The sequence below is a fragment of the Fonsecaea pedrosoi genome, assembly GCF_000835455.1.
Source record: "Fonsecaea pedrosoi CBS 271.37 unplaced genomic scaffold supercont1.3, whole genome shotgun sequence".
In the NCBI taxonomy this organism is placed as follows: domain Eukaryota; kingdom Fungi; phylum Ascomycota; class Eurotiomycetes; order Chaetothyriales; family Herpotrichiellaceae; genus Fonsecaea; species Fonsecaea pedrosoi.
The window spans coordinates 1,763,637-1,791,284 of NW_013550613.1; the positions used below are offsets into that span (position 1 = coordinate 1,763,637).

At 52.5% G+C, this 27,648-nt stretch overlaps 12 protein-coding genes across 12 annotated transcripts; 6 read left to right on the plus strand and 6 right to left on the minus strand.

Annotated features, from left to right (window-relative positions):
• Positions 1 to 634: 634 nt before the first annotated feature.
• On the plus strand, positions 635 to 2,782 carry Z517_04522 (uncharacterized protein; the record flags this gene model as incomplete). The annotated part of the gene is made up of 2 exons (XM_013429851.1): positions 635 to 970; positions 1,022 to 2,782. 2 exons carry the CDS (start codon positions 635 to 637, stop codon positions 2,780 to 2,782), a joined length of 2,097 nt encoding a protein of 698 aa, XP_013285305.1.
• A 656-nt stretch (positions 2,783 to 3,438) lies between these two features.
• On the minus strand, positions 3,439 to 4,004 carry Z517_04523 (uncharacterized protein; the record flags this gene model as incomplete). Its single annotated transcript, XM_013429852.1, has 2 exons — positions 3,439 to 3,689; positions 3,983 to 4,004. 2 exons carry the CDS (start codon positions 4,002 to 4,004, stop codon positions 3,439 to 3,441), a joined length of 273 nt encoding a protein of 90 aa, XP_013285306.1.
• Positions 4,005 to 5,767: 1,763 nt separating this feature from the next.
• Z517_04524 (uncharacterized protein) lies at positions 5,768 to 7,504 on the minus strand (the record flags this gene model as incomplete). The annotated part of the gene is made up of 1 exon (XM_013429853.1): positions 5,768 to 7,504. The coding sequence occupies one exon, from the start codon at positions 7,502 to 7,504 to the stop codon at positions 5,768 to 5,770; it is 1,737 nt and encodes a 578-aa protein (XP_013285307.1).
• Positions 7,505 to 8,695: 1,191 nt separating this feature from the next.
• On the minus strand, positions 8,696 to 10,409 carry Z517_04525 (uncharacterized protein; the record flags this gene model as incomplete). Its single annotated transcript, XM_013429854.1, has 2 exons — positions 8,696 to 9,541; positions 9,606 to 10,409. 2 exons carry the CDS (start codon positions 10,407 to 10,409, stop codon positions 8,696 to 8,698), a joined length of 1,650 nt encoding a protein of 549 aa, XP_013285308.1.
• Positions 10,410 to 11,054: 645 nt separating this feature from the next.
• Z517_04526 (uncharacterized protein) lies at positions 11,055 to 13,060 on the plus strand (the record flags this gene model as incomplete). Its single annotated transcript, XM_013429855.1, has 3 exons — positions 11,055 to 11,852; positions 11,914 to 12,232; positions 12,285 to 13,060. 3 exons carry the CDS (start codon positions 11,055 to 11,057, stop codon positions 13,058 to 13,060), a joined length of 1,893 nt encoding a protein of 630 aa, XP_013285309.1.
• Positions 13,061 to 13,726: 666 nt separating this feature from the next.
• On the plus strand, positions 13,727 to 15,809 carry Z517_04527 (uncharacterized protein; the record flags this gene model as incomplete). Its single annotated transcript, XM_013429856.1, has 6 exons — positions 13,727 to 13,760; positions 13,818 to 14,381; positions 14,462 to 14,795; positions 14,862 to 15,136; positions 15,241 to 15,474; positions 15,619 to 15,809. The coding sequence occupies 6 exons, from the start codon at positions 13,727 to 13,729 to the stop codon at positions 15,807 to 15,809; spliced, it is 1,632 nt and encodes a 543-aa protein (XP_013285310.1).
• Positions 15,810 to 16,421: 612 nt separating this feature from the next.
• On the minus strand, positions 16,422 to 18,234 carry Z517_04528 (uncharacterized protein; the record flags this gene model as incomplete). Its single annotated transcript, XM_013429857.1, has 3 exons — positions 16,422 to 16,669; positions 16,743 to 17,897; positions 18,021 to 18,234. The coding sequence occupies 3 exons, from the start codon at positions 18,232 to 18,234 to the stop codon at positions 16,422 to 16,424; spliced, it is 1,617 nt and encodes a 538-aa protein (XP_013285311.1).
• Positions 18,235 to 19,354: 1,120 nt separating this feature from the next.
• Z517_04529 (uncharacterized protein) lies at positions 19,355 to 20,188 on the plus strand (the record flags this gene model as incomplete). Its single annotated transcript, XM_013429858.1, has 1 exon — positions 19,355 to 20,188. One exon carries the CDS (start codon positions 19,355 to 19,357, stop codon positions 20,186 to 20,188), a length of 834 nt encoding a protein of 277 aa, XP_013285312.1.
• A 373-nt stretch (positions 20,189 to 20,561) lies between these two features.
• Z517_04530 (uncharacterized protein) lies at positions 20,562 to 21,853 on the minus strand (the record flags this gene model as incomplete). The annotated part of the gene is made up of 3 exons (XM_013429859.1): positions 20,562 to 20,894; positions 20,953 to 21,435; positions 21,515 to 21,853. The coding sequence occupies 3 exons, from the start codon at positions 21,851 to 21,853 to the stop codon at positions 20,562 to 20,564; spliced, it is 1,155 nt and encodes a 384-aa protein (XP_013285313.1).
• Positions 21,854 to 22,190: 337 nt separating this feature from the next.
• Z517_04531 (uncharacterized protein) lies at positions 22,191 to 23,825 on the minus strand (the record flags this gene model as incomplete). Its single annotated transcript, XM_013429860.1, has 1 exon — positions 22,191 to 23,825. The coding sequence occupies one exon, from the start codon at positions 23,823 to 23,825 to the stop codon at positions 22,191 to 22,193; it is 1,635 nt and encodes a 544-aa protein (XP_013285314.1).
• A 611-nt stretch (positions 23,826 to 24,436) lies between these two features.
• On the plus strand, positions 24,437 to 25,252 carry Z517_04532 (uncharacterized protein; the record flags this gene model as incomplete). Its single annotated transcript, XM_013429861.1, has 1 exon — positions 24,437 to 25,252. The coding sequence occupies one exon, from the start codon at positions 24,437 to 24,439 to the stop codon at positions 25,250 to 25,252; it is 816 nt and encodes a 271-aa protein (XP_013285315.1).
• Positions 25,253 to 25,761: 509 nt separating this feature from the next.
• Z517_04533 (uncharacterized protein) lies at positions 25,762 to 27,201 on the plus strand (the record flags this gene model as incomplete). Its single annotated transcript, XM_013429862.1, has 1 exon — positions 25,762 to 27,201. One exon carries the CDS (start codon positions 25,762 to 25,764, stop codon positions 27,199 to 27,201), a length of 1,440 nt encoding a protein of 479 aa, XP_013285316.1.
• Positions 27,202 to 27,648: the final 447 nt, after the last annotated feature.

The following is a 27,648-nucleotide window of genomic DNA, read 5'->3' on the forward strand; positions in this document are numbered from 1 at the left end:
TAAAGGGTGCGACGTACCCTCCGTACCTTTCGCTTGATCCCTCGCGACCGCCGCCTCTAAATCTAAAAATCCCCCGAGTCCGCCCACTTGTCTTGCTCCTCTTGGTCTACTTCTATCGAGCCTATCTATCTACAGCTCTGTCCTGACCTGTACCACAGCTGGACCGCCTCCATCCTCACTGCGGCGCTCTTGTCGACAGCAGGCCTCAATCCGAGCAACCGACCGCGACATTCGCATCGTTCCTCCCTCTGCTGGACTTACCTATCCGTTCCTTCTCTTCACATACTGCTGGAAAACCTCGTTTCCCTCACCGTCTCTCACCCTAAGTCGTTCCTTACCTTGTCAGACGGTCCAACATTCCCATTGATCTCGAACCCTAGCAGATTCCTCAACCCGACCGACTTCATCCTTTACTCGTCGACTGAGATGCTGCATGTCTGATCAATTCCCTCACCACCTCGAGCCTAGTACTACGCACGGACTAGTTGCGGCCTCTGTTGCTCGCAAAGAGAAAAGCTACTTAGCGGAACGAGGCAGCAGCTTTCCAACTCAAGCAGACGGTCTTCTGCTCCCTGCCGAGGACTCTATGCGAAGAAACCCCGTGTTAACCTATCAATCATCACCGGCGCTCAACATGGACTACATGCAGCAAAATACATTTAGCTTTGCCTCGCAACCTCAGTCACAGTTCATATACCCCCATGTCCAGTACCAAGCCTTCATGGCCCATGCTCAACAGCCTGTGGACGACTTTTATATGCCCTATGGTGGAGCGGAGTATGCCGATTTCGGGGATGCAGGGATGATGCAGGATGATTTTGGAGAGTCCCAGGAGATCTCTACGCGCCCAAGACTCACCAAGGAACAAGCTGAGATCCTCGAAACCCATTTCCAGGCGAATCACAAACCTAGCTCACAGTTGAAGAGAGAATTGGCTATTCAGACAAACTTGAAACTGACTCGGGTTGGGGTATGTCCTAATTATATTGTGTGCGTAGATTGTCAGCTAACCGGCTTATAGAACTGGTTCCAAAATCGTCGAGCGAAGGCCAAGCAACAGAAAAGGCAAGAAGAATACGAAGCCCAGCATGCAGCGGTGAAGTCTGGCTCGAAGGAGGGGAAAGATCTCGTTCTGACTGAAGCCTCCTCGGCGCGGGACATTATCTCTCCCAGATCATCTGTTGCTTCACCTGTGAAGGAGTCGAGCGCTGTCTCGGTTGCGGCATCAGTTTCTACTGCTCACACATCACCTTCACCGATAAAGGTCGTCGACAACCCGAAAGAGGCCAGTTGGAACTCGTTGCAACGTGCACTGGGGCAGGCCAAAGCAGCACAAAGCCAGCCAGTGGCTCAGCCGCCCCCTGCTGCTGTGCCATCCCTGGAGATTCCAGCACAAGCTGCACCTATGCAGCTCCCCATTCGACTAAACGACCCACGCACCACTTCATCGACATCTAATATGCCAACCTGGTCAAATCGGTCTCCTAGAACCGTCCCGTATCCCTCTCCGATCACCTTTCAGGACACGTCCTTCGATTTTGGCTTCGACAGCGACGTGACGGAACAGAATCTGGTTCAAGATCCAAACTCCATTAATCAAGTGGCCGAATATGGGCAAGATTCTTTTGTAGTAACACCCGAAGATTTCCGCGAGTCCCTTGCTACGCCGAAAGGCATGCACAGTCACCAGAGTCCTGTGACGGCACTGCCCTCCCCAGGTTTGACTATGCCTTCATATCCTGGCTCGCGGCGTCCATCAACCACGGAGGATCTCTCGAACAACTTTAGTCACTTTGCTCTTGCAAATGATGCACCCGGCCTGCTGGCAGACCAGCGGGTGTCAGAAGCGATCTGTCCTCCGCAAAGTGGACCTCTTGACATCGCCGCGCGAAGAAAGAGACCCCGGCCAGCAGCACTGACATCGGCCTCCCTTCGAAGCCGGTCCTACGGAGCGATGACATCGGCATCCCCGACATTTCGCCAGGGTGTCATGAGCCCTCAAGGAACACATAGCGTCCGACATGTCAAGTCGGCCGGTCAAAGCCTTCACTCAAGGTATGCAGGAATCCGAAAAGCCAGTTCGGCTCAAAGGTCGCCCATGTGTGCTGCAACTTTTGCTGAAGCTGAGGCTTTTAACCAATTGATGGCTCAGCAAACAATGGGAACACCATCTCTTGGAGACTTGTCAGAACCGTTGTTGTCGCCTGACCACGTCTCGACCGGTTACGGGATGGATCCGGAGAAGAACCCGTTCTTTGCACAAGCCATGGACATGCCCAGCCAATATTCCATGCGGCCGCCTCAAACTCTTTCGATTGCAACAGCATCGCCTCCAGTGACACCAATGATGGCAGCTTTCATGAACAGAGCCCAATCGCAGCAGTCTCTCATTCCCCCGACCTCTGCCCCTCCGCAATACGCGGCATTCACTGACTACACACCTCCTTACTCAGCTGGACCACTCACCAACAGCAGTTGGTCGGATGCCCCTTTGACATCGCCAGAAGTGTCGTCATTCTCCGTGTCTCAAATTGCTTCGATCGGGTTTCCACATCAATGTGATGGACTCAATGGCCAGTTTCAACAATTTGTCCTGCCATCGGACAACAAGTCTGAAGTTGACTATGCGTCCCACGTTGAACAGAAGAAAACGGAGTTCTATATTCAAGAGTTTCCAAATCAAAGAGAGGAACATGCACATGTTGCTCAACAGCTGGCTCAACAGAAGCCCAAAAACTATGTGTTTGCGAACACAGCTCCTCAGGATTACACCGGCACCTAGGTGAATGAACCAACTTCCTGTGTCAGACTCGGATATGAGTCATGACTTGCTTGTTTTGAGCGTATTTCTACCTTACCTGGCGGCACGCTGTCCAAGGAGGCGACGTTTCGACTGGTATATGCAGGATGGATGAAAATGCATGACAGATAGACTTGAAAGTTTTAGCAATGGCGCTAGATGGTCGGCTAAGATTACAAGAGGACATTGATGGAAGTACAGGTATAATAGGACGAGGCACCTACGGGAAACGAACATGAGAAAGGCCTCGGGGACATGAATTGTGATGGCTACATTGGACGAGGCACCAGTTTCGATATGTAATTTACCACGACAACTAAATATTTGCTTCTCAATAATCCACAACCTCAGTTATCGTGTTTTATGTTACTCCATACATCAGACGAAGGGCAGATGATGTAAAATAGTTATGTGTGCAAGAAAAAAAATTCAACAAGGCTTAGATTATGGAAATCATGAATATAGCTTGCACTAGAAATAACTACCTATTGATGCTTGACTGAGACAGGTGTATACTGTTATGGATGATAACAAGCCAGTACAGACGAATTCAGATCATAGTTCCTTCCAAACCCATCCTTCCATGCATGCTGCAGTATTCACGATTCCCATCTTCTTGTTGGAGAGAATGACCCCGTCTAAGAGTCCTGATTCATCTTCAGACGCTGGTCTGGTTCACCATCCTTCCTCAAGCCTTCACCGCCCAAGTGCGCCGCACCCTGGGGGTTCTCGCTACTCCCACCGCTGGAGCTGGACGAGTCCGAGGTGCCACCGCCGGAGGAATGGCCACCCTTCTTGCCGGCCTCGACGGGGTCGACTTTGCCGTGCGCGAAGCCCGGTTGGTTGACGCGCTGGTCGGGTTGGCCGTCCTTGCGGAGACCGTCGTGCTCTGTACATTTCCGAAGGGGAGAGGGTTAGTTTTCGTTTTCACACACAAGGGTCATGGATACAGGTGAGATGGAGATGAGAATGGGGGGTGGGAGGACTGGAGCAGCTGAAACCCTTCGGAGTGGAGAAGGGGGGAAAGAGAGTGTATAGGAGAAGTGGAAATGTGGATGTGGAAGTGATATCCGAGTCCCCCTGCTACACGGCGTGGATGCAGAGAGGGGCCCGGGGAAAGGGAAAGGAATGTTGAATGTCCATTGATGGAGAGTCTTGGTAGGGGATGGGGGTAACTCGTACCAGTGGGCTTGTAGTCAGACATGTTGATAGTCTTTTGGTTTTGGATTGAGATATTTGTTGGGTTGTGAGATTGGGGATTTGGTTTGCTGTTGCGAAGATGGTACTGATGGTGAATGGATGATGAGAATTTGTTCTGAATTCGGGAGAGAAGCACTGTTTATATAGACAAAAATGTCGTCCGTCTTCGCTAGTCAGGTCCCCCAATCCAGGATCTGATGATGGTCTGTGTGCCTCTACCAATGCATCATCCCATGGTGACGTTGGTGAAGGTTCCTGGTTCGTTTGCTCTTCGTCTTACCTAGTATTCTTCCCTCGTCATCACTTCAGCTGCGCCCATGAGAGAAACTTGTCTGAAACCGTGTCTTGATGAATCATCGGTTTTTTCCTGTCTTTCTTTCGAGGGGACGCTCCTGTCCGTGCGTGCTGACCTGGTCCATGTCCTTCCCCAGCCCTCGGGCTGGTGCCTGATCACTATGCAGATCGATCTTCGATCTCAAAATCAGAGCGGTGAGATCCAACTTTCAGTCCCAATGAAGCGAGGCTTGTTTTCTTCAGGAACAGGCTATCAGTGTAACGGATCCCTGCGGAGAGGAAAGGTTTCTTGGAGGTCGTGACGACGTGATTGCTCGATTCGTGAGGCCCAGAACATCTAGATCTGTCGTGCTAGTGCGATCTAACATTATTAGGACCCCGGCGATCGGTCAGAGCACAGCCTTGACAAGGGCAGGCTTCGGAACATGGAGGTTTAGCCCGGGGAACGAGGGTACTTCCCCCGCTTCCTGGACTTCAATCCCGTCAAAACAATAATAGGACGTCATGATGAAGTGGGCCCACGATGCGGAGTTGGAGAGCCGTTTCAATCAGGAATGTGCAAGAAAGATGTAGGGCATCATGTGAACCAACACAGACCAAGGTACCTGGTGGAAATGGGCAGCGGTGAGAGCCGGCATGGGACTCACCGTAGCAAACATACCGTCATGCCATGCGGTCTCCCGTTTCTTCGAAGGTAGAGAGGACACGAAAGAATCCATGCAGACTGAATTGCTTGTATCAGACGTTGGATTACTAGATATGGTAATTTCGGGTACGTCCACAACCCTGAAGCAGGTCCCCCTTCAACATGATGTTGCTGAGATAACCACCGAAGTAGCATTCTGAAATCAATGGGTTGAGACATATCATGGGTGCATGGATGTGTGGCGGATTACCCTGATTGCAAGAACTCGGTACTCATACTCTTACCCAGTACGGGTACCTGGTAGGTAGGTGAGGTTGCCTAAGAACCGGCTGGGGGGACCAGGGGCATAGATTGTGGTTCGTTCCTGGTCGCTCCTTGAAACAGGCTGTATGAGAATCCGCTTCGTCGCCGCAAGAGAAGACATGGGATTAGCAAAACGAAGGTGGGTACTGCGGACTTTCAGTTGCTGGCCCGTGCCTGCTGCAGCGTTTTGTGGATGGAAAATTGTGGAAGCTGGAAAGTCATGACGCCAGAAAGACAAAAAGGGGGAAATTGAAGCTGTTCAGCCTCGTCATTCAGGTCCACAGGCTTGGCAAAGACTTGGCGGGGAGCTTGGCAGGTACAGAGATGAGCGACACAAAGCAGTCACACAGTCTCGTTCAAAGTCTCCATTGCTCATTGACTATCAGAACAGGCTCATCATCATCAATCATCATCAACACTCATGATGGATATCCCCAAAATATGAGACAACACACTGGTAAACGCCATTCGCCAACATTTGACCTAGCAGAACTCCCACAATTCCCGAATCAATAGTTCGACTCTCACACTGCCGACAGCCAGCTGCCTTCCTTGTGTCCCTTGGGGCTGAGATAGGCCGGTTTCATTGGCCCAATACCGACTTCGGGCGATTGGTATGACTGCCGCATTAGTGGGATTCCATACAGCTCCTCTGGGACTTTCCGACCTCTCATCCCGATTCTCGATGTTTGGTCATCGCGAGTCCTGTGCCTCGTCAAGAGTTCCCAAGCTGATCGCCTTTCAAAAGGCTTGTAGCTGGTATTGCTGACAGTTCTACCCTCTAACAACATAGCAGCAGGACCACCTGGTTGCCGTCTCCTGATCCGCTCATGAAACTGTTGTCTTTCAATCTCGCGTTCACGCCGATCGATCTCTTTACTGCGTCGAAGATAGCTGATCCACACTAATACCAAACCCAACGTCAAGACAATACTCACCGTCCAGTATATGGTAAATGGTAGAGGCACGATAATCTGTTGGTGATTTGGCGGCATAGCAAAATTGAAAATTGGAGTGTCAAAGAAGGAAGCGACAAACGTTCCAGGCAGGAAGAGCAAAGATACAAAAGCAATTGTCCTCATTGCCTTGTTGGTATTCTTCCCTTGCCATGCGAGCTCATTGTTGATGTCAGCGACTGCGAGACTCGCGCGAGAATCCCGTTGCGTGGTCAATTGAAAGACAGAGGCCATGGCATTGTGAAGTCTTTCCCCCAAGGAGTCGGCGTCGAACAGGTGAATGAATGTATAGTCCCACATGACATTCATGAAATGGTCCAGTTCTTCACATTCTCGCCAAGCTGAGTGAAAATTCGGTCCTGTTGGGTCGAGTGACTGTCGATATTGATTGTTACATCGTGAAATGAATTTGATTTGTTGTTGGAAGGTCTTGAGACGAAACCTGATATTTGTAAGCTTGCCGGAAAGGATATTGAACCCTTCGACAGCGAGGTCTTGAGTTTCGGAAACACCACGTCCTGGTTCGACACGATCAAGCACCCAATTCCACGTGGGGAATCCGATTTCTTGTTCTAGAGTAAGAGTCTCGCGATTCATGTCGTCCAACATATCGAAGGTGAAGCTCAAGGACACTTTGGTCTTCACATAGCCTAGCAGCATTGGATGTGACAGGTGAGTTTGCAGACGGAGAAGGTCTGCAAGGACCTCATTCTTTCGCTGGTCCCCGTCGCCTTCCCGATACCACATGACAGCTGCGGTATGTCTGTTTGCAAGGTTGTGAGTCCACGTCACTGTCCAACTAGTCCCACTACAATAGTAGGCTGTCGATGTATTTCTTGCATCATTATCAGATTGAGAATGGGACGAAAAGGACGGGACACAAACAAAAGTCAAATGGGCCTTCAAATATGATCCGAACGCTGCCAGTGGAAGGTCGAGGTTGTTGAGGATCTCAATGACGAACTCGGCCTGTTTCTGGTGTTGAGAGGTCTGAGGCTCGGATGGTCGTTGGGACAAAGTCATAGGGTTTGACAAAATGCTTGGGGCCCGTTTGGCAGTCGACTGGTTATGAGTTTGGATCAGCAGAATCTTCATGGTGCCATTATTGTTCGTGTTGTATTGGTTTGTGCATGGTCGCTGGAGCCATTGGGCGATATCATCAGGAGTCGCTTTGGGGTCGACACGGAGAGTGGACTCGTCACCTGGAGGGCGGGGGAGTTCGAGAGTGTGCAAGGCGTGGTGGCCATTATAGCGCTGGAAGTCGTCGGGGGAGATGATGAGGCTGTCTAGACTCTCGGCGGGCATATATGATTCTGTTGGGATGGGTTTGCGGTGGTTGTTATCTTGTATTGTGCGAAGAGAATGTGTTGTTGCTGGCTGGGGATTAATTGATAATAAATCGCCTCAGGTTGCAATCCACACAAGCTTGATCGGTCGGTCGGTCGTAGACAAGGTTCTAACTCGAAGAATATATCTTGGAAGAATAAGAAGACGCAGGCGAAGATAAAGGACCAAAGAGGTGGGAAAATGAAGACGAGATATTCATATAGATAGATAGCTCTCTAGTACCTACTTACCTACCTATCTAGGCAGTCAAGACTACAATTGCTGACCATGTGCTGAGTACAAGACGCGGCACTGGCATTGACTTGACTGAATGACCGACGGACGGACAATCATTCAGTTGCACCAGGGCAAAGCAAAGCAAAGCAAAATAAAATACAGCAAAGCAGGGCAATTCCAAGTCGTCGTTTCAAGTCTTTGGTCGGCCACCTCCGACATCCCAAGAAACAGGAATTTGACAAATCACATCTCGTGGCGACCAATCGGGAGGGCAGCTGGCACATGCATGGGCAGGTGCGGTCAGGCACGGAGTTTAGGGAAGAAGGAGGGAAGGAGCTAAGGGAAAGGGGAATTTCTGACTCGAATAATGCGAATGCGAATGCGAACCGCCGCCAAGATGGACAAAAGATCTTGTTGCCTGATTCTCCCGCTTCCTCTAGAAAGAAAGAATATGCATGGTATCTCTCACATGGGACTACAGAGCCGCATTCTCGGTTTGAGATTTCTTGGAGCCGAGGTTTGGTTCTAAAACTTCTGGTTGCCTTTCTAGCGTGGGGGGTTCACCACCTTTCCCATCTGACAATGTCTAGGAAAGGTACCACGGTACCTCGTACATATTACCTACCAGGACTGGGCGCGATGGGGATACGAGTGAGTGAGTCATTGGCGACAGATCTCGTGTTGCTGTTGCGTCTACATCATTGGTGTCCAACTACTTACTGTGCACAGCTGCAGGCTGCACGAAAGCATTGACCCCCCCACGGTGCTAACCACGCTTCGCTTCTGCCTTCTGATTTGGCTGGAACGGCTGGACACGCTGTGTTGCCTGGCCCCCGACCTCCTCCAGCTTCCCACACTCGAATGAGGTCATGGATGCCTTCAGCGCCTCGCTTCTATCTCGACAGGGCGTGCGTTGCATCAGCGATACGACTTTCAGGCCATGCTGAAATTGATGTCACGTTTTCTCATGACAAAGTGCAGCCCAAAGGGTCCAAAGGCGCGCTCATCTGGATCCTCCCACAAATACTCCAAAAGCTTTGCAGCCTCGCTCACTTGCGAGGAATCGACATGGGTTTTCGTCCGCAGCATCCCCATGTATTCTCGGCGCTGATATTGGCTGATCAGGCAAGACCCGATGATCATAATCGGCCACAGCATAATGGTGATGAAGGGCGACAGGGCCACGGGCACAAGTAGCGGGAGTGCCGCGTCAATGTGACCCTGGATGGCAACAATGACCTTGGGGTTGTTGACCACGGAACCACACATGCAGGCCTTGACAAAGATCAAGAGAGCTTGCCGGTATATCTCTCCCATCCAGACATGCTCCGTTTCCCATTCCACCATCTCGACCGCTACTGGGGGTGATTGCCACTGAGTGATTGTGTCGACAAAGTGCTCGTACTCCAACTGGGTTTCCGGGTTTTTTAGACCGCACTCCTCGTCTATCAGTCTCTTCATCGCCAAAATTGAGACCTGAGAGATCATCTCAAAGAGACCTTGCCCACAGCTGAAAAATACCCCAAAGGTCTCGTATTCCTTGAGAAAGTCCAGGGAGAAGCAGAACGAGTCAAAGGGAAGCACACGCGCTTTGTCGCGGCCATAGGGCGTGATGCTGTTCACCAACACCAGGTAAAAATACACTTCCAACGCAAATCCCTTGACCAACTTGATGTCATCATGCAGTCTCCGCTGGGGCTCTTGCAGCAGTTTGAGGACGAGTTCGCGGCTCGCTCGCAGGTGTGGAAAGATACCACCGTGTGGTTCACCAGAGATAGCCTGCAGATCAAATGTTGGTCAATATGAACAATTCTCTTCTGCCAAACATGAAGAAATTGAATACCTCGACATGACATAACACAAGCAAGACCAGCAGCAGGCGCACGGTCATGCAAATATCGTCATGAGAAGATTCGTCTGCGAACAGGCACCGCAGATTCTGCAGGAGCAACGAATAATGCTGGCGAGTGGCCAATTGAATATGTAAGCTGTCGGCGGTTAGGTAGCTGAGGTGAGTTCCGCTCAAGGCCAACACTGCATGCATGAGGAGGTCATCCGAGTGCGCCAGGGGCAGTACGAGAGTGATGAAGGGGTTGCCCGACTGGGGCTTTGCCACCAGGAAAGTGGATGTGGCTTCCAAGTAGTGTTGGAGCAACAGAAGAGAGCTGGGACTGATCAGGAGAGCTCGGTGGGTGCTAACAAAGGAGGCGGTCAATGGTTGCCAGGAGATGATAGACTCGGGGTTTCCGACCTCGGCGTCGTCCTGAAGCGCAGCATTATCATCTGGAGTCGCGCAGGAAGAAGAAGCCCCGAACGTCTGTGACTTTGGCGAGTCCTTGTCCAAGATAAAAGTGATTTGTCCCGGTAGGCTGGGTATATCGCGTGCGCTTGTAGTAGAAATCGTGCTCCTTGACACAGCCTGTCTCTCTTTACGCCTTACATCTCTGACGTCCCTCTTCCTTTTCTGGGAGCCAGAGTCACGGTTGGGGTCCACTGGGTGCGGCCATTGGCATTCAATGAAATTGCGAGCGCAGCCAGTGCAGGTTGGTTTCAGCTCGTCGCACTTTTTCTTGCGCCGTCGGCATGTTAGACAACCCGTCTTGGTGCGAATACAGGCCAACTTGTCGCGCCGTTGCGAGGAAGTCATGATTGTTTGCTTTCATCGATCAGTCTAGCCCTGTCAACCCTAGAATTGCGGGGTGGTCTCCATTCTTCTCCACGACGGTCTGCGCGGTGTGCGAGTCATCGAAAGGATCAAGCGCGGTGCAAGGTCGACTGGATTAAGGATGGAAAAGGAAGAAATTGGATGACCGGATCGCGGTTTGTCTTGTCTTAACAATGGAGACGGAGTGGGAGCGACCGGATGCGAAGAGCTTGGAGCCCACGGTGGACATTAGCCGCGGTGTGCACTTCGCCCAGAGGTACCGCAGTCTGATTAGACAAGAATCATCGCATCCAAACCCACTTGTCTGACCCAGTCCAGATACGGCCGCAAGGAGTATGGCGATCTCCTCAATGCTGGCATTTCTACAACCAGTGCAAAGAACGGCGGATGGATGAAGGCTGGCGACTGTCCAGGCAGAAGTTCTCACCATGGCATCGTATGTCGTATCCTCACTTTTGACAGGCTCGTTCTGCGTTGAGTTGGAGGCATATAAATATGATGCGATCGAATCACCATCTCCGACTTCGACCGCAAAAAGCCTCGCTCTTCTATATCTTTCCAGTCTGCACGTATCTTCAGCTACGCCCCCGGCATTCTTTTCATTCGGGACGACCCCAAATCCGCAAGATGGCGCCCCGCGACGATAGACCCGAGGTCAGGTTCAGCGATGCTCCGGGAATGCCTGATCCCGGCTTCTACTCCCACGCCGTCACCCTGAAGCAATCGAGTCGCTTGGTGTTCACGTCCGGAATCATCGCGCAGCGACCGGATGGCAGCTTCCCAGAGTCGCTGGAGGAGCAGGCCGAGACCGTGTACAAGAATCTCCAGGAGGCGCTGGAAAAGTCGTGCGCGTCTCCGCGAGATGTGGTCAAGGTCACCTTCTATGTCGTGGACTGGTCGCTAGAGCAGGGCGAGACCTTTATCAAACAGTTTGTCAAGTTCATGACGGACGAAGATGGCACGACCCGCCGGCCCATTACAACGTTGGTTCCTGTCACGAAGCTTGCAATCCCGGGAGCCAAACTTGAGATCGAGGTGGTGGCTGCGGTTGGAGGCCATGCCGAGCGATACGCAGGACCCTCTGTTCGCTCCTTTGCCCAACCAGGAGCGCCGTCCAAGGTCGACGTGGTGGTGGTTGGCGGCGGCTTCAGTGGTGTGCAAGCAGCGTGGGATCTGCAAAAGGCTGGGTTGAGCTGCGTTCTTCTGGAAGCGAAGCATCGCATTGGTGGTCGAAGCCGGTCGCAGCAACTGCAGAGCGGGCCGGGCATCATCGAGCTTGGGGCGACCTGGATCAACAAGAAGACACAACCAAAAGTGTATGCCACAGCTATACGACTGGGCTTGGATGTTGTGGATCAATATACCCAAGGGGACGAAATCTGGCAGTTCCATGACGGCGCAGCTGTGAGAACAACCCCTGGCACTGTAAGTCTAGGTTCTGTTGATGTTTGGAAAGTGTGTGGCTGCTGATCAACCCGCGACTCAGCCTCAGGCAGACCAGGTGAACCAATTCAATATCGCGATGTGTGAGTTGATCGATGGCGGTGGCCAGGACATTAACATCCACAAGACGGACGAGTTCCCCACAAACCTTGACGTTTCGATGGACACGTGGTCCGAGAGCAAAGGGTTCAGCGATGATCTGACCAAGTCTGCGGTGAAGTTCTTTACAAGCGCCGTTGTTGGTCGCGATCCAGCCGAGACGGGGATGCATTATTTCCTGGATTACGTCAAGTCCGGGGGAGGATTTATGAGTCTCGCGACTGAAGGCGAAGCTGGCGCCCAGTCTCTCAAGATCAAGCAAGGTGATAACCGAACGTCTGCTCGTAAAACTTCTTCCGCTTACTTATCTGGCAGGCACTTCAGCTATCGCGACTGGTCTAGCGGACGAGATGAAGCCTGGATCTATCTTTATCAACAGTCCCGTCGACAACATCCATCAAACCGCCAAAGGAGCGCTTGTCCACACTGCGACAGGAGACAGCATATTCTGTCGGAAAGTGGTCATTGCCATCCCAACCAATACCTACAAACTGATTAACTTCTCGCCTCCTTTACCTCATGACAAGAGTGCGCTCGTCTCCCGTACCAAGCCAGGTGTATATGCGAAGATCATTCTTACGTATAGTCGGATGTGGTGGAGAGACATCGGGTTAGTGGGCAAATTCACGAGCTTCAAGGGCCCGATCTGTTTCTCGTGGGACATTTCGGACGAGTCGCGGCAACAGTACTCCCTGGCGCTGTTCAGCGCGGGTGAGATCGCGACTAGATGGGCGACGCTGAACGAGCTCCAACGCATCGAAGCCGTAATTGACCATCTGGCCGAGCTGGTGGGTGACGAGCACGCACACCTGGCTAGGGACGACGTCCTCGAAGTCAACTATGTCAACTGGGGCGAGGAAGAATACCTGGGTGGCGCACCCACGTCCGCGATGGGACCTGGGATGCTCTCCAGGTACGGTGCAGCGCTGCGACAGCCATTCAAACACATCCACTTTGCCGGTGGTGAGACGGCGTTTGAGTGGAAGGGGTATCTCGAAGGTGCTCTTAGGGCGGGCAGCCGTGCGGCTGATGAGGTGCTTGCCTGGGCAAAGGAGGAGGGTCTGATCAGAAAGGTCTCGGCGAACCTGTGAAGCATGAGCTCTCTATCTATTTACATACCTGGATAGTCTCTACTCTGATCAATACTCCACCATCCTCGCCATCTACTCCCTCCTGGGTAATCTATTTAACTCCTTTAACCCCGGGCTTGGATCCGGGGTGAGACCCTACTCCACAATGCACTAGGCCTATTTGGGACACTTGAATGCCCTCTAAGCGCGGTAGATTGCTAGCATTCGCAATGTCGCCGGGTCTATTTCCCCACCTCTGATACCCTCCCCGTTCTGGGGTCGGGGTGAACTGATAACGAGGCGAACTGAGGGCAACAACACCATGAAGTCAATACAACCATATGGCGAGAGCTGGATGGATGGAGAATCCCCGACCACAGAACGACTTGCATCTCCTCTCAATCCTCGCATCAAACATCATGCAGCCATCACAGATGGGTATCAATCCTGATAACGAACATGCATGGAAGCGCGGTTCAACACCATCGACAATGGACCTGAAGCCTACGGTCTGCACCTCGACGAGTAACCTCGGTCGATGCTCGCCTTCCGCCTTCCGCCTGGGAGCTGGTTCTATCATGGCCAAGTCTTATATCATTACGACCCTCTCCCAGACATGGTCTCCTGATCTCAGATGACACGCTTCCCTGCTTCAATGGTGGTTTGACTTGTTCACCTCACGCAATAATGGACACCAAAAATCCCAAGACACTAGCACTTGGTCAGTTCGCACAGGCATCCTTCCCCGGACTGATACAGACTGACTGACCATGACCAGCAACGACAGAGCAACAACTGCATCGTTTCATCAGCGTGGGAGATGGGACCGTCCAAGACCTTACGATCGGAAGTGCCCCGACAAAAATACAATTCACCAAATGGAACATGGTCGCCTTTGCCTTTGTCATCTGCAACAGCTGGGCCGGCGTCGCAGGAAGCATTCAACTGGCGCTTCTGCAGGGCGGGCCCGCCACTCTCATCTACAGCATCGTGGTCTCCTCAATCGCCTACATGAGCATCGCCATCTCCATGGCCGAACTGGCCAGTGTTTACCCAACTGCAGGCGGACAGTACCATTTCGCGTCGATCCTGGCACCGAAGAAGATCAAGCAGGGCATCTCGTACGCGTGCGGCCTGCTGTCCATCTTCTCGTGGACCGCCATCGGAGCGGCCGTGACCGTCATCCCCGCCCAGCAGATTATGGCGTTGGTGGCGGCGTTCCATCCCGGGTTCGAGACCAAAGAGTGGCACGTTCTTCTCATTTACCAGGCCATGGCTCTTTTCGTGCTCCTCAACAATCTGTTCCTGCTGAAGAAGACTCCGTGGACTCACAATGTTGGATGTACGTCTGTCTCGTCTTTCCCTCCGCAGCCAATATATGAAGAAGTCAAAAGTTTCTAAAGGAAAAAAAAAAAAAAACAGTTGCTCTCACCCTGTGCCTGTTCCTGGCGAGCTTCGTGGCACTGCTGGTCCGATCATCGCCCAAGGCGCCGTCGAGCTTCGTCTGGGCCACCTTTATCAACTACACGGGCTGGCCGGACGGGGTGTGCTTCATCATTGGCCTGTCGACCTCGTGTGTCATGTACATCGGCTTGGACGCCTCGATGCACATTGCCGAGGAGTGCAAGGACCCGAGTCGGACGGTCCCCACGGCCATGGTCACGGCAGTGCTCATCGGGTGCGTGACGGCGTTTGCGTACACGGTCGCCCAGCTCTATGCTTTGACCGATATTGAGGCCATTATGACCACGACCGAGTGAGGGAGAAGCTCTTGAATCGTTATGGTTCCGTGTATACGACTAACATTCCACAACAACAACAGGTACATTCCCTGGGTGGTGATGAGACAGGGCCTCCGATCGACGGCCCTCGCGACCGCCTTCATCGTCGTCGGCATCGTCATGACCGTCTTCATCCTCAACGCCGTCCAGGAGACGTCGTCCCGCCTCGCCTGGTCGTTTGCCCGCGACAACGGCCTCGTCTTCTCCTCCCGGCTATGCAGGATCCATCCGACGCTGGAAGTTCCCGTCTACGCGCTCCTCCTGACCTACGCGATCCTGGTCCTGTGTGGATGCATCTTTGTCGCTTCTACTACCGGTACGTACCGTCTATATCCCTCCCGTTTTTCCCTTTTCTGCCTTCTTTCCCGCTTCGCGGCCTCCGCCTCCACAACCTGACTTTGTATGCGATCGTGCACACAGCCTTCAACGCCCTCATCAGCTCGTCGATCGTGCTCCAGCAGCTCTCCTTTGTCATCCCCGTCGCCCTCCTCCTCTACCGCCGCCGGGGTCCCAAGTATCTCCCCCGGACCCGGTTCTTCGCGCCGCCGCCGGCCGTCGGGTGGATCGCCAACGTCATCGTCGTCGCCTTCTCCCTCGTCACCACCGTCTTTTTCAACATGCCGGCCTTTTTGCCCACCTCGGCCTCGTCGATGAGTGAGTGATTTCCACCCTTTTTTTTTTGGTTTTTGGTTTTTGGTTTTTGGTGTAGAACATCATGTGTGGGTTCCGAAGATTTTCACCTCCCAAGAAATTCCCTCTTTCAACCTCACGCGGAACTCTTTCTGACCTCCTGGATAGACTACACGTGTGTCATCTTGGGAATCGCCCTGCTCCTCGGTATCGTCAACTGGTTCGCCCACGCGAGGAGGCACTACCAGGGCCCGACGATCACGTTTGAGAACGAGGGCGAGGGGACGGTCGAGGTCGAGGTCGAGGTCGCGGGGGAGGACAAGGATCAAGGCCGATGGGTATCCGTCACCGTCGAGTGATTGATTCGGCAGCCTAGGCTGATTCGGATCCGGATGATCAAGCTGATTGAGCTGATTGAGATGATGGGCGTTGACCGAACACCTGGGATACATAAAATGCAGAGTTTGCCAGAATTTCATTGCTTCTACATGAGCACAGCACAGCATAGCATAGCATAGCATAGCATATGGTATGAACTGAACGTACTCGGTGTGTGTAGTGTACTAATGTATACATACATACATATACACTGTGCTGAAACAGTGAGATATAAGGAAGGGAGGTAGACGATCCAGGCGGTAGAAGATGAGACAAGACAGGACAAGCCCAGACGGGACAAGACGAGATAAGACAAGACAGAACAGGACTACTCGGCACATTACATATCCAGGGACAAACCGCCTAGATTAGTTCATTACATTGACAGTGAGAGAGAGCCCACCAACCAAGAATCCTGGATACCATCAACAGCCGCGAACATTCGCTCAACAAAGCCAAACTCCCAATAATACCTAGATACCTACTCTTTTCATACGAGGCGTTCCCTTTCCCGTGATCGGAGAATTTCCTCACCGAGCTGCTCGGTATCTTCGTTCTACCTACATAGGCTTCACTCATGCCCACGCAGGAACTCACGTCGTCTTCTCCACCATCTGGTACACGGCCTTCTCGCTCTGCGACTCCTGCATCTCGGGCGACGCGCTGCCCTCATCCGGCATTCCAGCTTCAACCATGTGGATTGCATCGACCCGTCTCACGACGTCGGAGGGGATCTTCTTGGCCCGGCGGACGACGTCAAAGGGGCTGTTGGCTCCCTTGAACACGGCGTCGATGGCTTCGAGCGAGTGTCGACGAGTCTCGGGGAAGAAAAAATATACCACTAGCAGCACGGATTGAGTCAGATATAAACGAGAGGGTCGGACGACATTGTAAAAGAGGGGCAGATGGCTTACCAGGCAGGATGATACACAGATTGGTGACTGCAAAGATGATGAAAAACTTGTTGCCCAAATTGGTAAACCCAATGGGTGTAATCTCCACAACGAGAAAATTGATGCTCCATAGCGTCGTAGACGTCAGGCTGTAGATGGGCACGCGGTATGCCAAGGGAGCGACTTCGGTGCCGTAGAGATAGTTGACCCCCAGGGCACCCACGGTGAAGAAGAAGCCGTACAGAAAGACACACAGCGCTGAGATGATGGAGCATGCGCGCGAGTCTGCAGCGTGTCCGACAGTTCCAGCAAGAATGATAAACACAGCGCCCATACCGACGGCGCCCAGAAGCATGAGTGGACGGCGCCCAAAGCGGTCGACTGTGTAAATGGTCAGGAAAGAACAGGCGATTTGCCAAGTGTACACCGAGCCTGACAGGATGCGGGAGGTCAGGGCTGAAAGCCCGACATACTGTTCAAAGATGGTGGTCGTGTAGAACCCAATGACGCCCGCGCCGTTCATCTGCTGCGAAAAGGTGCTGAAACAGGCCAAGAAGGTTCGATTGAGCAGTCGGTCACCGCTGTTGTGAAAAAGGCCTAGAAGGCTGCCTTGATCCATTTCCGCGAGTGATTTCTGCATCTCGTGGATCGAGGTCTGGACATCAGGTGAGTCTTCCGGCAGGTCTTCGAGGATGGCGAGGATGGTTGTCGCTTCAGCGATGCGTCCCTTCTTGACCAACCACCGCGGTGAGTCGGGTAGGAATATACAAGCTGCCAAAATCCAGAGGGCAAGCACAATAGGAAACGCCCAGGGAAATCGCCAGCTCACGCTTCCCCGTGTGAAGAAGAATCCCAACTCGACCCACTGACTGAGTGCTAGACCACAACTCGCAAACATGCCTTCAAGCACAACCAATGCACCACGGTGCTCGGCGGGAGAGCACTCTGACTGCCAAACAGGAACTGTGGCGCTGATGGCGCCGAAACCGAAGCCGAGGACGACACGACTGACAATGAGTTGGCCCAACGAGAAGGACGTACACATGATGATGGCGCCAACGACCTCAATGACGGCCCCTATCATGATTGTGCGCAGGCGGCCGAGCTTGTCGCCGAGCTTTAGGCATAGAAGAGAGCCGAACATGCAACCAACGGTGTACAAGGCCACAACAGTTCCTTTTACAACATTGTAGCACATGAGCCTCTGTCATAGAAAGAAAACACCAGGCGGGTGTGGTGGCACTAACATAACACATTGGAGACGTGAAGGAGACAGACGATAGAGAGTAAAGAGCTTACCCTGGATCCGTGCATTGTCCGCCTGCTGCTTGCCTGCCGTATTGACGGTGTCGATTCGCGGAAAGGTCTCGACGAAGGATGGAAGGGTCAACAGACCCCCGGCGGCCGCATTGTTATACCCGATCAAGATGTAGGCAGGGCAGACAACCATGACAATCAAGGCCGTTGTCAGCCGTTTGCCACGCAGGCCGAGATAGGGTGCCTTGTGCGTCATGTCCAAGACAAGCTGGTTTCAAAAGCAGAGGAGTTGAAATGACTTGTGCAAGAAAGGTCACGAACGCTCTGTGAGGAGCATAGAGGTACGGGACTGTGGAGATCCGTGCGTTCCAGAATGTAAGCTTGAGACATCCATCATGAGGGAAAGGACAGCAGACGCCATTGTTATATCTCCTGCAACCTGGCCGTTGCCTGTTCCTCCTTTCCCCCCCATGTTTTTGCTCCTCCGGGGTTCTGTGAGGAGAAACTGGAGAAGTCGGGGGTATATAGAGGTCCTGCGTCTGCTCAATGGCTCGCTTGCACGTGTGAGAAGTGATCGTCAAAGGGGAAACCTCCAAAGCACGAATTGAGACGACGGAGAAGACCCGTAGTGCCGGTGTGACAGCCGACAGAGCCGGATTTAGCCGGGTTCATAGCCGGGGAGAAGCAGCCTGGAACAAGTCCTAGAGGATGGATAGACATAGGAGCATCTTTGAGGAGATGTTGGAATGGTGATTCGTCGGCAGATTGCTGAGAGACTTCAGTGCTGGTGTGAAGTGAAGCTGCGGTCACGGATCAACAGATGATCCTGTCCCGGGACCTGTCACCAACCACCATCTCGAATGGATAGGTATGCAGTGCCCTGTTCCCGGGAAAGTGATATCCATTAGCTTCTCTGTGGCAAGAAGTGCGAATCTCAGCAGGTAAGAAAGGATCTAATTCTCTGCTACCAATTCGTACTCGGCCCTCGTCCAAGACCTTGGCAAGCTTGTCTCTAGTTCCTCCACTCTATAAACCCCTTGGCCCCTTTAGTCTAACAGCCTCGTCGGTTGTGCTTTCGAACCTGACACTCTTCTGTCCACTATCAGTCCTTTGCGACTCGTATCACGAGCGAATTTCAGAAGGCAGAGATACTCAAGTGCCCCTCGATATATCGACGTGTTGGTGTCTGGCGGGGCCGATCCAGGGCCGGTCTGATGCCTGAACCGGATGGCGATACGTCATTGATGCTAGACTCTTGGTTGCCTCAACTGTCTTTATCAGAAAATTCCCCGTACACATTTCACAATCTCTCCATATCATCACGAACCGACAAAAATTCAGAACCACCTCCCTCCCTCCTGGATTGCTGGTCAATCATGTCTCAGTCGCAACTTGACGTGGTGAAATCCATGTACGATGAGCGCAGCGAACAGTACGACGAGAACGACGTGCACGTGAAACAGGCTCAGGACTACATCAAATGGGCCGCACTAAAGGAAGGGGACAGTCTGCTCGATCTAGCCTGCGGAACAGGCCTTGTGGCCATAGACGCCAAGCAAGTGGTCGGGAGATCCGGGCGCGTTGTCGGCGTCGATATCAGCGAGGGAATGCTGAATGTCGCCCGGCGTAAAGCCCAAGCTGCTGGGCTCGACATTGTGTTTCACAACCACGACATCTCCGACCTCAGTGGGCTCGACATCACGTCAAACGATTCTGACGGATCCTTCGACGTGATAACCTGTGCGTCGGCGCTGATTCTCCTTCCGGATCCTCTCCAGGCCGTCAAAAACTGGAAGTCGGCACTTAGACCCGGTGGCCGTTTGATCACCGACGTGCAAACAAAGGACGCAAACGTGGTCATGAATATCTTCTCTGCCATTGCCTCGGAACTTGGTGAGACAGTACCCTGGCACTCGCATCTGTGGCAGTCACAACAAGCTCTGGCGACTTTGATGGTTGACGCTGGGTACCATGTTGACAAAGTTTTCGAAACCGAGGCATACGCGAGGACGCGGTATCATCTCGACGCGGCTGCCGAGATCTTCGAAAAGGCTGTCAGCAAGTCCATGTTCAAGGACTTTGGTCGAACCGATATCCGTGAGAAAGCAAGAAGATTGTTTGTCCAAAAGTTTACCGAGATTGCTGGGTCCAAAGATATAATCGACGAGGAGACAAGATACTGGGTCACAGTGGCCACTAAACCGGAATAAGGAGCAACACGGATGACGGGCTCGACCAAATATGTACAAGTTGGTAAATGGAAACTCGCCAAGTAACAATCATTACATCTACCCAAATTCGCGCCTTATGTCCACATAAAATCGTACATTCCGTTAGACCATATACTGATATCCTGGGATCATTGCCGGCTTTTGGTCAGAGCCGCTTTAGAAAAATCGACGAGATCGTTCGTTGCCTGTTGTGTCGTGTACAATTGCTTCTGTAGGGAAGAGACCGACATGTCAGACATTTCCAGCCTTAAATAGTTCGGAATCGGTCAGAGGGAAGGAAGAGGCAGAGAAATGAAGGTGCCGGAATGAGAAGGAGAGGCCAAACACACTTCACCCGTCACTTGACCCTTCGTCATCTTGGCATACCTTGTTCAGCGACCGGTTTCCGCTTGAATAGTTTCCGCAGGTTTCCGGGTTTCTCATCTGGAGACCGTGCTTGTCCGCCTGCTGGTGTCACCACCTCCGGCTCGGTTGCTGGGATAGGCTCATGGTGGACGTATGCAGGGTGGAACTCGTCAGGTTCATGTGCTGGCCAACCTCCAGGGACACCTTCCATTTCAACGCGACCCCTTTCTAAAATTTCCTCGTTTTGGGCGTTCACCCGAGCCGCCTTTTCGGGGTTTTTGGATGGGAAACGGCGGTCTATTGTGGAGCTGAACGTGCCTCGAAGGGTCTCCCCTACGCCCTGTGAAGATGTAAGTCAGGATAATGTTTCAAAAGTAGTTGAGAATACGGAAACATACATGAAGTCCCTTGGCTGCAGCTCGCAGATCGTTGATAGTATTTTGATTATGTCGCATCGGCTGATCGGCTGTTTTGAGGGATGAACGAGTCGGATAGCTGAAGTTGTGCCTCGAGGGACTAGCTGGGGGTGTCCCGCTATTGCGTCTCGCAAAAGGAGGATCGACAGGGCTCACAGAACCACCATCCGCATGATAGGCGTCCCGTGTAAAGTCGCCAGATCTCCTCATAGCACTTTTGGCCGGGATTGGAGGAGAGTCGGCCGCAAGCAGTCCTCCACTGGCCACCACAGGTGGCCGTTCCTTCTGTGTCGTGTTGGTAGATGCCATGGCTGGTGGGTCACGAGGTTCCGGGGTTGTGGATCCTGCGGGCATTTCGAGCAGCTGAGGGTGTTGGCCCGGGCCGGATTGCACTTCGCGCTTAACATCCTTTTGGACATCTTGATGTTTCTTCCCTCTAGTAGTTGTAGTAGTGGTGGTAGTTGTCTAGCATATCATTAGCATTCTGAACTAGAGATTGGGTATCGGCGGCAAAAAAAGTCCTCATAATCTTGCCGGGACTTACTGTAGTGGTCACTACGGTAACAACTTCTCCTGTATCTTCATCAAAAACCTCTCCCGTCGAAGGTTTCAGTGCGAGATTCCTATCCTGGTCGATGTTGGCGATCTCGCTGTCCTTCTCGGCGGATATTATCTCATTCTGATTTCTTTCCTCAGGAGTAATTCCTCCTGGAACACCGTCTGCACTATTGGCTCCACTTGATGCATATGCCGAATCGGGTCCAACGTCTGGCTGCGGTTCGGGGGTTTTCTCTCGCTTGCCGAGCAAACGGCTCAACTTCCGATGCTTCTTCTCCTTCTCGTAGGCAGGCGAGGTCGTGTTGGCAAAGGCTGCTTGGGACATTCTCGTGCAAGACCAAGGTGGCTGGTGTACATGAACTATTGAAGACGGTGAAAGCTACAGTAGAAGACAATGTAGGAGGGGAAAGGAGCAGCTCAGCAGCTCCTGGGGCAGTATTTCAGGGTTCTGGTCGCACCTTGGACTGGACACGCCAGCCCCGTCGATCGTGCAAAGTGATGTCATTCGGCAAGCCATGATCGGCGCGTCAATCGAGAAACGCCACGATGGCTGCACAGCCACAAGTTGTGGGACAGGCGAGTTGGGGAAGAAACGGCTCGCTAATTAGACGGAGGCAATCCAATCAATCGCATTCGGAGCTTGGCCGCCGTTGACGCATATGCTATGGGTCTGCTCGATGCTTGATAACCGATCCCATTCCTCCTCTCCGGCGGAGATTCGTGTAAGCAACGTCAAGTTCCAGCTCGATGTCGCATCTAACTTTCAGCTCACAGATATACGGCCAGGTGCACTTCTCACCTCGAGCACTCCATTTCTGCAGTTTCTCTGGGGTAGGAGTATCAAATGTGCTCAGGAGATCCCACAGTCCGAGTTGCGGTGTGATGGACAATTTTGACCAGGATGCGAGAGTTGGTACGACTTCATCCATCAAAACCCGCTGGAGAAAGGTCGGAAGCATCCCGAAGTGATTCATCACCTGCAGCCAGTGCAGTAGTTCGTCCAAAACAAAGCGAACTAGGATACCGAGAGGTTGATGACGGTCGGCAAAGTTCTGCAGTTGAATAAAGGGAGCTATGTAGGGTCTGGACTGAGACACAATGAAGTGATTGACGTTGAACAATTCGCCTATCCGTGTCAGCGGCGCTTCCGGGTGGACAGAGGCCTGTCGATGCAGATTACAGCCCTTCTCCGAGAAATCGGCAGCAAAATACAAAGTGATATCGCCTGTAGCACTCTTGCACAGTAAATGAACAGGGGCGTACATAGCTTTAGAGGTCGCTATGGACGCCACCACTGCGGATCGGACGAGTACGTGAGGCGCCGTTAGATAATTTAGGAGTTGCGGAGTTCCCGCCACCTCGGACATGGCGATGGTGATGTTCAGAATTCTTCCTGTTTTAGCATACGCCTCTTCAAATGTGATATCCCCCAGATTGTCTCGCGTGCATTCGTGCAACACGTCGATGTCGAATACGTGGTGAGAAGTTCGATAGCGTTGGTAGCGTCGTTTGATGGTTGCGAGAAAGGAGGAGTTGAACCATGGTACGGGACCAGTCGCAGCGCATCTTTCTTGAGAACGAAGGAAGGCATCCAGGTTGATGTTGTTGGCCTCCAGAACGCCAATCAAATCTTCGTCTTTTGTCACGCATATATGCGCAGCAATCAGAGCTCCTGATGATGTCCCTGTAATGATCCGAGGAAGCAGCCGCTGTAGGTAAAGTGCTTTGACCACCCCAAGATGACACATACTGATCATAGCACCTCCCTGAAGCACCAGACTCGTACGTCCAAGGGCAGTCCGCATGTCAATGATAACTTGGCGCTTCTCTTGTGCTGGAACAACTGGAGCAACTCCATTGGTGAGGGTGTTCCGATCTGAGATGTATGCGATACAGTGGCGCACTTCCGTCACGTAGTCGTGGATCAGTCGCTTGGTTTGTATCTTTGATTTCCGATACAATGCAGGAGATAGAATGCGGCACATGTTACGGGAGCTCTGTGCTCTCAGTAGGCTGCACAAGCCTCTCTCATCCCCCATCCGTCGACATCGTTCAAGGTCTCGCCTTAGTGTTCGAAGGATGTGCCAGTCGTAGCTCGAGTGACGGTCCACAGTAACCCAGTTATCGACTCCATGAATAGCATCGTACTCGAACTGTCCAGTGTACCACGCCTCGTAGGTGTCAGGTGTCGTGTCACCGTTGATGTGTGGCTTGGTCCATGGTTCGATCCAGACTAAGAGAAACAGGTACCGAAGGATGCTCCATAGGCTCCTGAGGAAGCTAGAAGGACCACTCATTCTTACAAAGGATTGCAGATATGATGAGCCATGAAGTTCCGCACTTTTCCGACGTCCAAAAAGATGAATACTGGTACAGACAATATGAGATGTCAAAGATGACAAGAGTGGCTGAGTTGGTGAGTTGCGGATTCACGCAGGAAGAGCCTCGGTGACGCTGCTTTTATTGAATGATTGTCATTGTTTGCAGAGTTACTGCCTTGGCAGTACCACCATAAAGCGGCCCTACTCTCACCCCTCTGTGTATCTTGGGCTTCACCATTCAATCCTCAATCCAACATCTGTGTCTTCAAAAATTTCCTCAGAATGTATTCCCTCGACGAGCGGGTCCCGCTCGTCTCCATTCCCATCTGCTAGAAAAATTATGATTAACTAAAGTCCGTCTCGAGGGCCATCCAGTGGAACTGAGTGTTGCCGATATCGGCTTCGCAGGTTGATTCTCCAAATATTGTCATGGACATATAACAGATCCCAATCTCATATTCTGCTACTAAACTATTGGCATTCTTCAGAAGATCTAGCGGCGGCTAAAAAAGTACAGTGCTTCTTCGAACTCATACAGCCTCAATCAGGTGTGCTTCTTCGTCAAACTCAAGAGTATCTGATACACAATGGCCAAAGAGCAAGCCGTCTACTCCCACGGCCATCACAGATCAGTGGTCGAAGATCACGCGCGTCGAACGGCCCAAGACTCAGCAGCATTTCTTCTTCCCCATATCCGCCCCAATCACACCATTCTTGATGTGGGCTGCGGTCCGGGTACCATCACTGCCGATCTGGCGACCTTTGTCCCCGAGGGCAAGGTCATTGGTGTTGATGCCGTCGAGTCTGTGCTGGGACAGGCGTCCGAGTATGCCACGTCGAGAGGGGTGACGAATATTACATTCCAAAAAGTCGATGCCAATGACTTACCGTTTGAGGACAACTCCTTTGACATCGTGTTTTGTCATCAGGTCCTGCAACACGTGAAAAATCCGGTCGCCATATTGAAGGAGATGCGGAGAGTTGCCAAGCCTGGTGGTATCGTGGCTGCTCGAGAAGCCGACTACAAGTCGTTCGCTTGGTATCCAGAAATCCCTGAGATCGCGCGGTGGGCAGAGCTCTATCAGAAAGTCGCAAAGACGAATGGAGGCGAGCCCAATGCAGGGCGATATTGTCACGTCTGGGCAAAGCAAGCTGGTTTCTCCCCAGATGAGATCACCACTACATGGGATTGCTGGAGATTTGCTGGGCAGCGAGTGGCCCAGTTTGCTCAAAGTTGGACAGGGAGAATCTTACAGCCTGGATTCATGGGGACGGCAGTCCGAGAAGGATTTTCAACCGAAGATGAGATCAAGAACCTCTCTGAAGCCTGGAAGAGATGGGGCGAGGACGAGGATGCTTTCTTTGCCGTTCCCAGTGGAGAAATCTTGTGTCGTAAGACATAGCGGGATGGACAACGCCCGGAAAAGGAGGAAATGCAGCTGGTGATATTGGATCCGACTTGCGATGTCCTGTCCAATCACAACCTCTATGTATAAGGAATCTATCTCTCTTCGTGAGGACATGGGTTTGGTGATTGAGCGGGAGTATCTTTCTTTCATGTATTCCGCTGGTAACCAAAAGGATCCTCCCTTCAACGCTGGCAAATATCCAGCCCCAACCACATTGGTTCATGTTATCAATCAGCAACCAGAATGAGGAGAAGCTCGTGCCATGCCCCTCACATCCACCAGATGTCGCCATTGCCTCTGCTACGGCCCATAGGCCTACAGCACCTCGAATAGTCATGATGGTGTCTCGCTAATTGCTTGGCTGTGCATGTAGACTTGATCCAGCGACCATTGCCTCTTGTCCATTTGGCCGTACCATACATAAAGCATCCACCTTCCTCCACATTTCGCCTGCATTCCATTAAGCCTGAACCTGGGGAAAGCATACACCAACCTCCGACAAAATGGCAACAGTAACCAAGATCAGCCTCTCTACCGATGTGCCGGCCATCGTCCGTGTCAAGGTCTTGGATCAAGAAGCCACAGACACGACCAGCTCTCTCCTCAACCGCAACCACACCACACACGACATCCTCTTCGACGAGGTCGGTCGCCACAACCACATCGTCCACCACGCCCTCGCTGCATTCGCCTTGGGAGCCGACGCAGAGACATTGAAAAAGCAGTATGAAAAGAATGCATCGTACCAACGGCCCCCTCCACCAGCAGACGAAAATGTCCTCAGGTCCCTTGATAGTGACCCTCAGTTGTTTCTGAACACCATGACCAGGCCGGAGAACTACTCGACTTTCCTGGCGTATTTTACGCAAAAGCTCTCGTCGGCATCGATCCCCGACGTTCTCAACGAGTACGTCTTCTCCGACACCGAACCGGCCAGGACCATCTTCAACCGCTTCTTCGCGGGATACTATCACCCTTTTATCCACCTCGGATACGGCGTGGAGTTCAACCAGCCGGCGATTGTGGCCGAGGCGCTAGCCCAGGCGTGCTTGCATTCAACGTACCTGGACGCCTTTTTCGAGCTCACTGCGAAAGGCGCAGAGGAAGAGACGCCAGACACGATGGTGAACCTGCTGGACAAGGTCCGCGGCGACGCCAAAGTCTCGACAGCGGCGCACTGGGACGATGGACAAAAGGTCCGTGACGGCGTTCTAGCCCGTGCCAAAGCCGAAATGGTCGCCTACGCCGCGCAGTGGCAGGTCCCGCCTCCCTACAGCCAGGAGCGCCTGGAACGAGCCGCGGCCGAGGTGATCAACGCGGACGCATACCTGACGGGCGCGGCGCAGAACCCGCCCAAGGTCGTCAAGATGGACTTCTTCTACATGCACGCCGCCAACTCGAGCATCTTCCTCAGCGTCTTCCTCGCGCAGGACTGGATCACCCCACAGATCAAGGCCAAGCTGGTCGAGTGGAAGGGCCGGCTCGATCTAGCGCTGTACGCGTCGCGGGGGGCGCCGAAGCTCTTCCTCGATGAGATCGCGAACTATCCCCCCGACGGCAGGGAAGTACTTGGCTGGGACGAAATATACAGCGTGGTGAGTCCGTTCATGGATGACGGGCACACGGCGAAATTCATCCGCGCGTTGGCGAATGGAGAGAGCGTATGCGCTCCCTTTGAGAATGATATCCGCAAGTCATCGTCTAGCGAGACCAATGGACACGTCAAAGGACACGCGAGCGGCGTGGGCTTGGAAGCTAATCGAGAGAACACGCCCGACGACGTATGGAAGATCAAAGGAGACATGTGGCGGCGACTGGCTATGATGGTGCTGGACAGCGTGCAACCCGAACACGGTGAGAGGTGGGCGAGAAGCGTAGGATTCGCAGAGGCATGGAAGGACTATGGGCTGAGGAAAGATTCATCCCGAAGCAAAGACACCTAATGCGTAGGCCATATTGTATCTTTCTTAAAACCATAGTCCGTCTTGAACACGCACAACCCCCAAGCACTTGATCCCCCGTCCTGTCTCTCCACGATGTACCATACCTGATGATTCCAGCTGTCAAGCGACTACTTACCTAGACCATAAAATACAATCCCGCAAACGTGGAAATGCTGTGCGCCACTACCGATATCCATCCCGATCAATGGGACACACAGAGGGCAGGCCCGTCAATACTTAGCTTGCCCTTGCCTAGATACCTGCCAGCGAGTACTAGCAACACAGTTTACGTTGGCCCAAAAGCGGTTAGTAAAGTACCCAAAACAGTTAGTGTTGTACCGAAGTATCTACCTATTTTGTACCAAGTCTACAAGTAAAACACTGAATACCCGCTTATCCCACTAGGATGAACCGAGATTCAAGAGGGCATCAAGAAAAGAAACCATG